The sequence below is a fragment of the Acinonyx jubatus genome, chromosome A2, assembly GCF_027475565.1.
Source record: "Acinonyx jubatus isolate Ajub_Pintada_27869175 chromosome A2, VMU_Ajub_asm_v1.0, whole genome shotgun sequence".
NCBI lineage: Eukaryota > Metazoa > Chordata > Mammalia > Carnivora > Felidae > Acinonyx > Acinonyx jubatus.
This window is the reverse complement of record NC_069383.1, coordinates 29,104,682-29,120,716: the sequence shown is the minus strand read 5'-3', so window position 1 is coordinate 29,120,716 and position 16,035 is coordinate 29,104,682. Positions and strand designations below refer to the sequence as shown.

General features: G+C 37.4%; 1 protein-coding gene across 14 annotated transcripts in view; it reads right to left on the bottom strand.

Moving 5' to 3' along the window:
- Positions 1-16,035, bottom strand: part of CADPS2 (calcium dependent secretion activator 2) — a 535,106-nt gene that overhangs the window by 1,363 nt on the left and 517,708 nt on the right. For 13 of the 14 annotated variants that reach the window (XM_053218152.1, XM_053218154.1, XM_053218155.1 and 10 more), the window contains one exon: positions 5,234-5,338. The exons of the other annotated variant lie outside the window; for it this stretch is intronic. In XM_053218152.1, the coding sequence (XP_053074127.1) occupies positions 5,234-5,338 (105 nt within the window). The remainder of the gene's footprint in view (positions 1-5,233; positions 5,339-16,035) is intronic. 14 annotated transcript variants of the gene reach the window in all.

The following is a 16,035-nucleotide window of genomic DNA, read 5'->3' as shown; positions in this document are numbered from 1 at the left end:
ATTTTCAGCATTTGTGAACTACAACATTTATTTATATGTACCACCGGTTAAAAATTTGTGTACACCCAGAAGTCTGGATGAATTCTGCCCTTTCCTTTTGAAATTCCCTTGGAATGTGAAGTGTCAAAATTCTGGTAGAAAGCTTCCACAGATGATAAATACAACATGTATTTATATTTTCTGTGAAAAGCCTATTATTTGATGTATTATATGTCAAAAATAGAACAAACGTCATGTTAATGTTTATAACATGAATCCTAAGAACAATGACAGGAACAACAGAATTCTGGGTTCTGTGGCACTTAGGATATGTCACCTAGAAAGCATTGCTTATTTCACTGATCCCCTTATGTGCAATTTTCCTCATATAAGATTTTTTTCTGAGACTAAACAGGACTGGAATTTTATTACTGTTTTTTTTTTTTTAAATTGTGGGAAAAATCTAGAATTAGTTCAGTGTGGAAACAAAACACAAATGAAGATATCCCATTGTGTAGAGTCACTTCTAAGGCTGTTTTTAATGCTAAATATCTTTCCAGATTTTGTTTACTGTCCTGTGTTAGATTTAGAATATTAAACATTCAGATTTTAATGGACTGGCCTCAAGTATCAGTATCAACATGCCACCATTGTTCTAAATGTTTCTAGTAGGTACTTTTGTTGTTGTCTGCTTTACACTTAATAGATGAAAAAGGTCAAGTAAGAAGGAATGTTGTACTTTCTGGCCCAATATTACAACTCCAATAGCTGGACATTAACATGAAGGCATGCTTGATTTCATTCAACAGAATATATGGAAGGAAACTTTTAATATTCACACAGTTTCATTGAAGGTACTTATTCATATCAGGTAGGAAATGCTGATGAATAGCACCTTAATCCCCTTGATATACACGCCTGGTTTACTAACAGATTTCGGGGAAGGAGCAAAATCATTACAAGGTTGTGGGGGCCATTGGTATTTTCACATTTTATTTTCCTGTCTTTTTTAATCTGATGTATGCCCCACAGTATCATTACAAGTTTCAGAAGTGATATGCCAAAAGCAAATATGGAGGGTGAATAATTTTTTTCTCATTTGGATCATTACTTGTTATAAATAAAATTCATATTTGAAAAGTCTACCACCTGTCCAAAAATAAACTGCACTGTGAGAAATGCTGTGCAGTATCAGAGGTATCTTAACAGCCCATAAAAATTTGATTCAGAGAGTGGTTTCTTAAATGATCAAAACTATTTTTACTTACATTTTAATATTTTAAGATACTTACACCCCACTATCCTCATATTCTCTTTCTAAGGTGTTAATCTCATTATTACTAAGGTGGCACTCTCTTACACCAAAACCTCTGGTAATTTGCATCAAAACACATGGGAATGGCTCTGAAGGGTAAGTTTTATCCAGAAAATCTGGTAACTAATATACACAGTAGTATTACCCCAGAGATTTGTGTTCAAGACTGTAACTGTTTAATAGTTTGATTAAAACTATGTCAAGTACACAAATTACTCATGTACCTGACATGAAATATTGCATAATGCATCTGATATGAAATATTGTTCCGTTAACAATTATATGCTGAGTTTATAAGTCCTGCTTTTTTGTTTTATTAGAATTGACTTTTCTTAGACTTAGCTTAATTGTCAGTAAGTTGGCCAGGACAGATTTGTGTTGTAGATCTGCAGTCCTGAAGGCTTTCTAATTTATGTGTAATTAAGACTCTACTGCCTTATTTTATCACCAAGCAACAGGTAGTTAGGGGAGCTGCAGGACAGGTATCCTTGTGATCTCTCTCTCTTTCGAATTCATAAAATATTATTGGCCCTTGGACATCCTCTGTGGCTGGCAATGAAGGTCTGCTTAGTTCTTATTTAAGGCAAGGGCCTGCCATGGGGTGCTGTTCACTTGTCTTCCTGTCTCCTAGTAAGAGCAGCTGATGTACGTTAACTGCTTTTAAATGTCATAGGGCCACTCGGGAGAACACAAATCCATCTGCCACTTTGACTGTTTGAGGATTCTGTTTCTCCCCCTCCTTCAATAAATCATTCCGATGTTAAAACTGCAAATAATTTCATAGCCCTAAACTCTCTGTGAATCTGTTAGTGGAATTTGTTTTTTTCTCAGCAAGTGACATGAATGAACTGATTAGTATCTAAGTGTCTTTGTGGGCCAAAGTTGGCTGTAATATACATCTTGGTGGCATCTGGGTCTCCACTGGGCAGAGAAGAATGACTATGCCTGTAGAGTAAAAAAAAACCAAACAAATAGCAGTTTGGCTCCTTGGTAGAATGCACTACTCTGTAGTAACATGCTGGCTAGCACCGGGAGATGTGGACGGAAGGAAAGCCTACTCAGGGGCCTTCACAATTGTATACATGTGCTTTTATACTTATTATTATTTTTTATTTTAGAGAGAGAGAGCATGCAGGCATGCAAGTGGACAGGGGCGCGGCAGAGGGAGAGGGAGAGGGAGAGGGAGAGGGAGAGGGAGAGGGAGAGGGAGAGGGAGAGGGAGAGGGAGAGAGAATCTTAAGCAGGCTCCATGCTGTGGAACCTGACATGGGACTCGATCTAATGACCGTAAGATCATGACCTGAGCCAAAAGCCAGAGTTGGACACTTAACCGACTGAGCCACCCAGGCACCCCTGTATACATGTGCTATTTAATAGCTTCTTAAATTCACTGAAAAATGAACATTACAAATATAACCATATAGGTTCTGAAGAATTATGAATCTATGTACGAAACTGGTTAACGTCTGTTTATACTCAAAGTAGGAAACGATCAAAACATTAAATTATTAATTCATCCTGATTTTCTTTGTGAAAATAATAATTTTTAATTATTACATAAAGCTCTACAATTTGATTAAATGTATCAGCCAAAGAAAGCATTGGCTGAGTCTGGGGACCTGCTTGTGAAAAACAAAGCATGGAAAGTCGAATATATTCATGAAATTTATTTCCATATTTATCAGTCTTGACTGTTGGTAGCCATAATGAAGAATATGTTAAACTAAGATAAATTGATTGGTGTAGAGTACAATGGAAATGCCACCGCATAATTCGTGTAATTCGTGACATTATCATTTTATTCTGCTAAAATATTCATTGGTGTTTGATCTTTAATTGTAATGACATGTGTGAATATGAGAAGAGGAAGAACTTTGAAAGATGATGGGCTAATAAATAGATATTTTTATTCTAAAAACAAAGTAGAGAGCTTAACAATCCAGCCAAAAATGCCAATCAGCTGAATACGTAATTTCTGACATCTTGAATGCAATAGATGTTAACTTGAAAATATGACTGATTGTAGGTAAGCAGCTAATCCCAATATTAGTCACAGTACAGACTGCAACCTCAACATACACATATATGTAGAAGGTATACACAGATTCTGATTCTCTTTTATGAAAAACAAACTTCATTTGAAAGCTCTCCAAGTCACATTAATAGAACAAGAAAGAAACATTGCAGAATCGAAGGCAAATATGAACGTATTATTGTGCACTTTCGGTTTCTTTGTAAAACAAATAACACCTGGTAAGAAGTGTTCTGGACCAAAGTTATTTTTTCCATTGAAATGTCATGTTCAGAGGTATTAAAAATTAGTGGGCGGCTATAATTTTACTTGTTCTTTATGACTAATCATGATTGCTATTACTGTGACATTATAGGTAGGTCTGATTCTATGTTCCGGTAGATTTGCCAATTTCTCACTTTAGAACAGAACTTTCCTATTTATGGGTCTTTCTAATTTGTGATAACCTGTGTGTCTATGGCACAAAATAATTTGTATTCTAATTAGACTACAGGAACCTAGAGAATGATGGAAAATATTTTAATGTGGTTAAAACTTAATGATGTAATGCAATAGTTCCTCTCAAACTTTAACATCGGAATCACCTGGAGGACTTGTTAATATATAAATTGCTGGGCCCCAGAATCAGAGTTTCTGACTCAGCAGGTCTGGGGTAGGGCCCAATAATGTGTATGCCTAATGAGTTCCCAGGTGATGCTGATATAAGTCAGAAATGACACTTTAAGAACTACTGTGTGTCGCATATGCACATACATACACATAAATATAAACATACATATTTGTGCCTATATACACACACACAAATATATATATATATATATATATATATATATATATATATATATATATATATTGCATTTGACAAATGGCACTAAAATGGAAGGTCATCTTTTCAAAAGAACAGCTGATTCTCAATAGCTTAGAGTTATGTTTTTAGTCATTAAGTGGGATTTGTCTCAATTTTAGGAAAAAGTTACACTTGGAGCAAATTTTGTGTTTCCATTAGAATTACGGAGCGTGAAAAATCATGTTAAATAATTATAAATATTAATAAAATCACGTTAAGTAAATAAATAAATATACTCAATAAATATAATACTTGTGTTATTACCTTTTCTTTTGAAGAGCAAAAGACAAAATGGCCTTAAGGGATGTGACACCTGTTGTTGGTTGGGATGTTCCCCAACACTCAAACTGATCATCTCTTACATGTCAGATGGGGCATGCTTCTAAAGAAGTTAGGCAGTGACAATGTTACTTTTGTGTCAGGATATGACAAAATAACGGACACTCTCCTTATGCTGTGGGCCAATACAATTCCAAAGCCCTCATGGAGCACCTGGGTGGCTCAGTTGGTTAAGCACCAACTCCTGATTTCAGTTCAGGTTATGATCTCATGGTTGGTGAGATCAAGCCCGGCTGTGGGCTCTATGCTGACAGTGTGGAGCCTGCTTGGGATTCTCTCTCCCTCTCTCTCTTCCCCTCCCCAGCTTGCACGAGTACATGCATGTGCGCACGTTCAAAAAAAAAGTCCTCATAATAATATGCGATCCTAATAAGCATGAAGCAAATGTATCAGGAGGAGAAAATATTTCTATACCTAAGAAAATGAAGACGAAATTACTGTGGACCTACTACAATCAGGTAAATGTGCCAGAGGCTTTGTGTACATTGTCTTAAAATTTCACTACTGATAAAATATCTTTTATTTATTAGTGCAGAAAAATTTACATTTACTTGATAATCTAACTGAAAAGTAAACAGTGGCATAGCACTGCTGAGAGTGATGTTTTTAAAGTACTTACATCCACTCAGGTGTGTCACATACAATTTTCTTGTATGTCAATATCTAGCCATTATTCTTTATAGCTTGGTGGGCAATTCACATCTCAGCACATTTTGTTTACCTTCACAATCTTGATGAGCGTCTTCAGTTGGTAAATATGAAGCTGAAGGTCTAATCTATCAGCCAACCAGACACAAATGACTTTCATGGAACTGCTGTACCATTGCTGGAAAGAAGGATGGGGGCGGAGGGGAGGAGAACAGAAAAGAAAACAGCCTCTGCAGTATTCATGTAACAGATTCGGTAATGAGGGGGTAATGAAACACTCTGAAATGACCACAGATCAGCACTTGAAGTCAATAATGCTATAATTTCCTGTTAACAGAATTCTATGTTTTGCTAGAAAATCTGCTAAGTTGACCTAGGCTGTCCTCTACATGAATTAACATTAGTCTTTCAGCTGTAACATATTCAAGGGAAACCGTGTTTTTGCACTTGCAGGCCTAGAGGCCTGCTTTGTAATTGGTAGGTAACAACGGGCACTAAATACATGGTATGGGACTGAATGGACTCCCAAACAGCAGGAAAAAGTAGGTAAATTACTTACAAAGGGAAATTTCTAATTAGCCCGTATGTTATGTAAAAATCAAAGAGTAGATTTATGCCATGACGCATGCAGTCAATACCTAGAAATAACGTTTTACAGAAGTGATGGTAAGACATCCTCAATCACACCTTTACCTAGTATCGTTAAGTATTTGCCAAGATGTTTTAAAACCACTGAAAATAAAGATGTGACGCCTGAGGAAGGAACGTTATTCGGGATGGAATTGTTGTGTCTATAAGAATAAAAAAGATGTCAGTTGACCAAATTATGAAAGGAAAGAACTGGTTTCATTTTACAAGTGTTTTTGGAGGGTTCATAGTTTTTCCTCTGTTTATTACCACTTTCTTGAGAGGGAAACTGAAATTCTTCTCCAATGTAATTTCCTGCTCCTGTATAATGTCTATGAGTATAGAAGAAGAAATTTGTTCCTGTTTTTTTGTTTTTGTTTTTGTGTTTTAAAGGCAATCTGCCATTAGTGGTGACATTTTAAGGGATTCAGCACTACACGCTAGAACCAGGTTTAGGTAGTACTGGAAAATTAATAATGCTACTCATTCAGATAACAGTAAGAAATCAATCTCAAAGCCCATTCAGCACTTAGGAAATAACAAGAGTTTCATGAGAAAAGGGATTTTGTGTCTTGTTTGTAAACACAAACATAGTGACACAATACATCATGTACGTGTGGTACATGTGTCTTAGGTATTCAAACACAGGAAAAAAATCATAAAAATATTTTTCTTCTGTATTAAAATGACAAATTCAATTTCTAAGAGTACCATCACATGTTACAGTAAGTCTGAAATTCATCTGGACTCGTATTTATTAACCTTGTTCTGACAAAATTTGGTATAAGAAATGGTATTTTAAGCATAAATTAAACATGAATTAGTTTCACATTTCATTAGACTTATTTCTATTAATTTAATACACTGAACACACATGCATAAAATGAGATAAGGTAATTAAAATGAGTAACTGATTTACTAAATATTATATCACATGGATGAATGGAAGTTTCAGGTTTTTAAAATGTGAGATAGGCTAGGATCTAAAAAAAATATTATTCATGTACCCGACTTTGCTCTTTCCTAATGACTGCTTTCTTAATTTTCAGGACATTTTTGTAAAAGTATCAGAAATGAGATTTACAAAATAAGATACACTCCTAAATTCTTAAAAAAATAAACTGCTAATGAATTCAGTACTGCAGCTGACATATTAATTTCTACTGGTATTTAAATCCTATACTTCCTTATTTCAAATTATTTATAGCCTCAACCTCTTGAATTCTATTTTAATACACATAAACACTCCCAGGTATTGGTGATATTGAATATGAGTACACTAAATTAAGACCCTCACCTCCACACCACTCTCCAGATAATTTGAAAGCTAAAATGTAGTCACAATGGTTGTAACTCTTAAATTATAGTCCTTTTGCAAGAGATAATATATTTTTTTTGTTGGGGGAAACAAAAGATGATATATGGTCTAGCATAACATACTAGCTAATCTGTCAGACTATAAAGTTATTATATTTATTGTAAGTTGTATGAATTTGAGGGAAATGAAAATCCTTTCTTAAAATTACTCCCTATGCATCTTTAAGAAATCCTTACACAATTTAAAATTAATTTAACTCATTTTCCCATTACACATCAATGATACTTATGATTAAGTGATAATCAAAAGGGCATTTAATGTAACACAGAAATTTATTATTAATATAACTTCTTTAACACAACGCCAAAATTATAACTTTAGAGAAAAATAAGTTGGGAATCAAATGATCTGAAGTTAACTATAAAAAGAGAGAAAAAGAGAACCACTCTTAAGTAAAAAAAGCTTAAGCTACTTTACCATCATCTTAGCTTTAAAGGTAACCAAATTATAAGGAAAATTCTATACGAAAAATAATTCTATCAGCTACAAATGCCTATTTTTTGGTCTCCAAGTCAAGGCACTTTGAAGATTTTCAGCTAAAACAAACAAATAATAAAGAGAAAGCAGTACTTTTGCTCAGAGTTTATGTTGTTACTAAGAACAAGCTAACACAAAAAACCCACTAGGACTGCTTCTTTCTTGTATGTGAGGAAATAGACACACGCGCGCACACACACACACACACACACGCACGCGTACACGCGCACACATGCATGCACTCCAAATAAATAAGCAAACAAACAAAACAACCAAACGGAAATCTCCAGCAGTTTCCTATTTCTGGTGCTGGAATTGACATGTTCCTCTCTGGGGTGCTGCAATATGGTAGGTCCCATTTTTATATCTTGACCAAAAAGTCAAAGGTAGCTTGGCTGCATCTTCCCCCACCCCAAACAAAACCAACCCCTTAACATTACGAAGAAAAAAAACATTCAAAAAGGGTGAATGTCCAGTAAAGTGTGAATGTTAGAAAATGTCCTTTCATTTTGGAAAAGTTAATTTTATAAAACAATTGGGTGGACGATTCACTTTTCCCTTCGGGGGACGACAAGGAAGGGGCGCTGCGGTCTGCACTGAAGTCATGGGTATGGCATTACTGCTTCTTTCTTTGCTTTGGTCTACTCCGGAATAAAGCAGTAAGTGTATATTCTACATTTTTCCTACATCAATCCATGACAGCAGCCTGCCACTTTAACAAAAAAATACGTCTTTTTTTTTCTTTTTGTGGTTCATTCAACTCCTGTAAGGGCATGCATTACTCACTTCATTTTCTTGAGATATTTCTTTTAAAGCAAAAATAAAAGAAAAGGAAAGGCTAGGGTTGACTCTGTGAGACCCCTGTATTTATTCACACTTATTGTGCATGACTGTAGACTGGTAAATCATATTAGCAGCCCGTCTCCCCATCAAGCTGCTACTTGCTTTCCAGCCCTGGGAAGGTTCAACAAATCAACAGGAGCACGGAAAACAGAACATCAGTCTAATCTAGTGTTTAAGGTGAAGTTTTCAAACCCAATCTAAGAAGATCTTTAGAGCAAGCAACAAGCTGAAGGGCTCAGAAGGTGGTATTGACAATGAAAGATTGTTGAAATATTGAGAAGCGCAGCACTTGTGCATTTTTAATAACAAGAGGGTCAACAAGGACACAGCTCCCTCAGTGCCAGGAGTTGCCACTGACTATGGAAATTGCCACACCAGGGCTATAAATGCTTGCAGTTCATCAGCTTTCTTAAACAGTTCATCAGCTTTCTTAAACACCCTGAACCCCCTCAGTGGACCTTTAGTCTTGAATTAACAAACCAAAGCAATGAAAGAGGGTGCAGTCTGAATGGCTGGCATTGATCCCCAACTGTGTCAGCACTGCTACAGGCCCTGAAAAACTCTCTCCATTGTCAATAGAAATTGACAAACCTCCTCTCCTAAATAGTGCAGCTGAGCCGGGCGGGATCCACGCAGCTGTAAAGGGCTCTGCTCTTGGGGCCGGGGAGCACTAACAATGGAACAAGCATGAGCTCTTTGTCAGTCCCAGACTCGGCAATTTTCTAACAAGGATTAAAGTTGTTTCTCCGCGGTGCTGGTGAAAAGAGATTTAGCAACATACCGTGCTTTCTTCATGCAAGTTAAAGAGAAGTAGTTAAGGAATTTCATTATTCTGTTGACTAGTGGAAATATAAAACAAATATATTAAATATGCAAACTCCCTTTTCTGCCTAATTTATAACATTTTGGAGGATGATTCAATTAAATGTAACACTTATTGCCTGGAAACAAGCACTTCACATTTATTTTGGAAGTTTTATTTTCAAAAAGTCCAGCTGCTGGCCACCTGGAATGAGGTCTCAATACATACTAATGCACAATGCCTTTAGACCCTCTGTGGCTGATATTCCTAAATCTGAACCACAAGACCACATAGGGTGTATATATCACGGCTGCTTCGAGCAAATGATTTCTGTCAGAATGTGGCTTCTGATGATGATGGCAAGGCAAAAATAGCTGCTTTGCTAGGGAACAAATCTGTGATATATTTTCTGCTTAAGTGTTTAGCTTTTTATTGATTATGAATTGGTACAACTAGTTGATATATTTTCATTCTTCTCCAGCTAGGCTCAGCTCAATAGGTGAACAACAGAAAAAAAAAAAAAAAAGAAAGCCAACAGTTTTTAGTGCACTAAGATATGGAACGGCTAAATTTCCAGTGTGTATGTATTTCTTCATTTATTTCAGGGGAAGCTGTCGGTTTTATAAGTGTTGAGTCACCAAGTTCAACCACAATACCATCTAGAAAATACCATCTTAGGAAATAGGTACGTTTTAAATGCCAAGTTGAATTGAATAAAATAACAAATGATATTTTTTAAATGCTGAAGGTTTTGATAAGTTGATAAATATAAGGCATTCTTTAGTATCATTTTGTAGCTTTGGAGAGCAACAAAATATTTAGAAACATTAATGCCCCACTAAATATAAATGCTTCACTGTACATTGAGTGTCTCTTTTGTGAACACTGAATCTATTTAACAGAACTAAATTCATGGCCAGTCACTTCCCATTTCTAAACACTAAAGTACACATTTTATATTTATGGTAAATTTGAAACAGTAACACCAACACTTCCCTCCTCTATATGAGGCATCCCACTGAAACGATGCTATGCGGCTCCACAAAACAGTCCCCTGAAACACCAGCATCTATAAAGTTTTAAGTGCAGATTTTTTGTTGGCTTGGAATAGGAGCGAGGGCAACATTTTGGGAAAACTGAAACCAGTCTCTTATGGTTAAAAATACAGAAGTGTTCAACTCACCCTATACCTATCAAGCCTCCCAGCTAGACCCAGAACTATTCGTGGGGGAAAAATAGAGGCTTGGGTCTGAACGTGGAAGCGGAGGGCTGGCTGTCAACACAGCACACAGAAGCTGAGAAGGGAAAAGGGCCAGCACCTTCTATGCTCTGTCTGCCTGACCGAGCTGGTCAGGGTTTCCTCTGTCTCAGTCTTCTCATCTGTAATATGAAGGGTAGAGTCTGTGAACCTGGCTTTTAAATAAGAAGATTCTGATGTTCTCCCAAAATACTATGATATTAGACTTGATCGTCAGAATAAAGGGCATGATTAGAACCAATACAGCCTGTGATTCTTGTAAAAAATGAACTGCAGGGAAAAGCCAAATTATCACACTTTTTCTTTCTACATGGTGCTAAAATACAGCTTTATTCTTCAAAAGAAAAAAAAAATGCAAGCCTAGAGCTCCAGAACTTTCTATCACCTGTTATTTTGTTTGTTATTAACTTACTCATTTTGGCCTTTTAACAAAGTGCAAATACATTATAAACAGGAAAAGTGTAATGAGGAGTGAATGAGATTTCTCAAGAACTGTGAGGTACGGTTACTCATTTCTATTCTTTTATGAATTCGGATTATAAAGCCATCTGATTTTTTAAGTTCTCCCTGGGAAATTTAACGCATCAGTTAAAATTTCATTTACTTCTGAGAACAACCTTAATGAGATGGCTGTTATTTTTCCTATTTTGCGTATGTGGAAACTGAGCTTACATAGGTAGGAAACTGAGTTTAGATTAAGCGTGTTACTTGGATTTACACAATAGGTATGCATGGCAAGGTTAGATTTATATCTTATCTATATGGATACATGATTCAGAGTCTGTACTCATGACTGCTAGGTTATTCCAGTCCCTTCTAGAAAACAGTCTGTTCTGTCAATAAAATCTCTGATTCTTTAAGGGCAGTTTGCTGCTTCCAGCAGACAACTAAGAAAACAACCTCTACCCTTCCTGGGGGTTCCTGATCGTCACTGTAATACAGGACTGTGAAGTAAACAGGAAATGCTTATTAATTGTTTCAAATAAGTCTACCACACTTCCTTGCAAGTGAATGCAAGCTGTGTTTCCAAAGACCAAAGATATTTTTAAACCTAATAATGTAATATGTAATGTAAATCAATTCTTTCAAGAACCACACTCCCTTAGGATAACCGACTAAGTGGTTCTTCTGCTATGCCTTTCCCACATGTCCCATTCTTAAGACTTTAAATAATCTCTATGTCCAATGTGGTGCTTGAACTCACCACCCAGAGATCAAGAGTTGCAGGAGCTACTGACTGAGCCATGCAGGCGCCCCACACCATGCCACCCTATTCTTAAGATGTTTTAAGGTGCCATACACTTTAATGCTTAGGAATACTGGGAAGGGTTTTTTCCCCCCACTATAACAAAACAAGGCAATGTAGGAAAAAAGATCCTTGGTTTATTCATAAAGGGACTTGATCTATATATGCAGCTTTTTTCATGTGTTTTTTTTTTTAACAAAGAGCAGAGAAGCATTTGATTCATGTCATTTTTCTTCCATATTCAATAATAATCTGACATGCAGGGTGGTTTTCATTTTCTAGTCTATCAGGAAGTCTACAAGAGAGTTTATGAGCATTTTGATGCCTGTTAAGAAAATGTAAAAAGTGCTTATAACACGGAAAGATTGGCATAGAGTTGGTACCTAATAAATGTTTGTTGAATGCTGAAAAAACTTTCCTATTCTTGAAGTTCAATACTTTTCCCCCATACTATTGTTTTTTAATTTTCAGAGAGAGAGACAGAGAGTGCACACACAAGCAAGCAGGGGAAGGGCAGAAAGAGAGAGAGAGAGAGAGAGAGAGAGAGAGAGAGAGAGAGAGAGAGAGAGACAGAGGATCCCAAGCAGCCTCCACACTGTCGGCACAGAGCCCAATGCAAGGCTCAATTCCATGAACCATGAGATCATGACCTGAGCAGAAACCAAGAGTTGGACACTTAACCGAATGAGCCACCCAGGTGCCACCATATTTTTTTGTTTGTGTGTTTAAAAAAAAGGTAGGGGTGCCTGGCTAGCTCAGTCAGTAGAGCATCCAACTCTTGATCTCTGGGTCATGAGTTTGAGCCCCACATTGGGTGTAGAGATTACTTTAAAAAAACTGACAAAAAAATGTGTAAATACCAAGATATTTCTAGATGAATTAGATCTTCTTAAGTTACAAAATACAAGTTACATAACAGGATAAGTTCCATAAACTGGGAGTTGTACAAGCACGTTTCATTAATCAAAAATTCCCTTCATTCCAAAATGTCCTGGAAATAGTATTATCAAACTAGCCTATCTTTTCCCACACTACACAAAGAGCATTGACATCAATACTGTTCTTTATTCTTCATTATTATCAAGTAGGCAAGTGCCTCTGTAAGTTTATTCTGGGGCCCTTTTCCTGGTGTTAAAAAGATTCATTACAAAGTGAAAGTTTCAGATAATCAGCCCTTCCCCTCTCTCCTACTTCATGACAAATGATGGGATGCATGCTGGTTTGACTAATTTTTTGACTTAAATGACTAATCATTGGCTTGGCCAAACTCAGTAGTCAGTCCAGTTATATTGCTGTAGGTACCAGTTTGGGGCACATAGTCTCTGAATGGTTCATTTGGGCACTATGACCTTTTCATCTGGTTCAATGAGGCATTTTGGTACACAATTTTGGTCAGGATTGCATTTAAATTCACAATGTAGTATCTGAATAAAAATATGTATCAGACTCCTGGAAGGGCTTGTATTGGATGGCACAAGCTGGAGAGAAAAATCTAGGCCTGAGGATTAACTATTAGTAGGTCTTCCTGGAAACTGAAACTGAAGTTTCCTTACAGAAATGGGAGACCGTCATTTCAAAATGACTTTTGGAGAGTGCTGTAAGGACTGAACTCACTAGCTATCATCCTCCATGGCAGCTCCAGGAGTCTCCAACTCCTGGCTCACTCTCACAGGATCCATCCCTAGCAAATGGAAAGACCTGGTCCCCTGCTGCATGTTGGGGTTCTCTAAGTCTGGGATTTCTGGTCATGTCAGTCCGTCCGTCTGGACTTTTGTCCCAAAGTATGCTTCCCCGGCCAGATCCACGTCAGCCTTTGAAACTCATTTCAACCATTACTTCTGCTAGGAAGCCAACACTATCTCCTACTAGGCAGAATTAGGCGCTCTTACAGTTCCTGCTCCTAGAACTCTGTACCGACATCTATATAAATATTGCACCATGTGCTATACGTCTGTCTCAATGGGCTATGTGTAAACGCAAGGCAGCAACCAAGTCTTATTTTTACTGCTATCTCCAGCCCTTCACAGACTGGCACACAGCATGCATTGCATACTTGTCGAAGGACTAGAATGCTTTAAAATACTTGGAGATATAAAGTGCTACATACGTAATAGTGAGAGTGAGGTTTTTAATAGAGAAAGGACAGAAGAGTATCAGAGCCAGTTTGTTGATTTGAATGGCATGTCTCATTGATAGAGAAATAATTTAAGAGATGTGAAAGTTGTAGAAATCACCAAAAAGTAAATGGTGGCGTTTAGCTAAAGAAACTTAACATAGGACTAAAACGGAGCTTTAAATGTGACCGTCTAATTTCACGTAAGTGATGAATTAAATAAAGGAGAAAGTACTGTAAACTAACAAACCCCTAGGTCTATGACATACACGAGTATCCACATACATAGTTTACAGACACCAGATCTAATAATACCATGTGTTCAGGTGTTGATGTGCTCGGCTCTGGGAGTCTGTCATGCAAGCAGGAAGCTGCCTCACCAGCATATGCCCTGGGGTACTGGGTCCCATTCCTACAGGTTATTGACGGCTGTGGAGCCTATCTGGAGGACGGCTGGCAGTGCTGCCTGTGCATTTTGACCACCAAGTGACATGTCCTGGGTGACTTCTATACTTGCTGGTTTTGCACAAGAGCTCTTTTTTTTTTTTTTTTTTTTTTTTAAGGCAGAAAAGTATCACTGCTATGGCATTGTTGGTTTCAGTCTAAGGGAACGTGACAACTCTCCTGGGACCTGAAACAAGCCTGGCTTTTGAGCAAAGAACTCACGAAGGGTAAAGAGGAAGAGTGTGCCCTTATCTTGCGGTCATGGCGTTTGATACTGCAAACAGTGGAGCTGTGTGGGGATGACCTTGCACCAGCCCTAATTTTTGGCAAGTTTCCAATCTTCCACTTGACACAGATAAATAAATGAATTTCTTGAATCACTATTATCTCTCTTGGAAGGGAATTAAATTTTAGTTTTCCATAATACATCCATTTCAAAGAAAATATGTTAATGTTAATTCTGGAGATGAAAATGTCAAACATTTTAATGAGAAATTAACTTTTTCAAAAGGCCCATTTGATCAGAAGAATGTAAGCTTCTTTAAGACAGGGACTTGGTGTATCCTGTTTAACGCTGCCACACAGCATGTGGCCTCTACAAAATAAATACTTGGGGGGGGGTGAATAAATGGTTAATAAGGGGAGTTTCAATTTCCTACTTTAATTAGAATCCCATCGTCACTGTGACAGAGATATCCATCTGTGTGGGATAAAACAATGCCAAATGGTTTTTTAATGTTTATTTTTGAGGGAGAGAGAGGCAGAGAGAGAGGGGCACAGATGATCCAAAGCGGGCTCTGTGCTGACAGCTTAGAGCCCAATGTGGGGCTCAAACTCACGTACTGTGAGATCATGACCTGAGCTGAAGTAGGATGCTGAACTGACTGAGCCACCCAGGCGCCCCCAGGCCAAACCTTTCGGTCCCAGTATTCACCACTATCGCATACACTATCCCATACACATGAAGTGAATGGGAGGTTTCCTCATGCATCCAACACATCAACTGAACGGACATTCTACATCAATAAACATACACATTATATGCGTATAGTATGGGCAGTCACTGAGGGGAAAGCCAACAAAAGGAGCTGTGGGGAGTATACAGAACCAAATTTCTGAGGATCTGCAGAGGAAAAGTATGGGGACGCTATATATTAGACTGCGTAAGTAGGAACGTGGCTTGAAAGAATCTTGTTCAACCACATTCAAACACTGCATCCCATTCCTGACTCAAAACCCTAAGCATGACAGAGAACGCTTAGAGAAGTTTCAAAGGACAACCCCGAAGATGATTAGAGGGCTAGGAAAGGGGCCTATGAAGAGAAGTTAAACAAACAGGGATTATTTATCCTGGAGTAGACAAGTATGACAAGTGCCTTAATAACAGTCTTCATATATAGGAAGGATTATTCCCTAGAGGATGCTGGCTACCTGCTTTTTCTCCACCAAGAGGAAAAGGGAAAATGGGTTTAAAAACTAGCATGAAAGTTTAGGTGAGATGGGGTTAGAATTTTATTTCAAACAAAATATTTTGCTTGTATGAACACAGTAAAATTTAGATGGTCTCTTACTTAGGGCTGGGCCGTAATCAGGAAATTAAGTAAGGGCTCTCTCTAGGTGCTGGTAAGTACCTTTGGATATTATTCTTTTATAGAGTTTCCTTTCAATGCATTCAGTAGACACATCG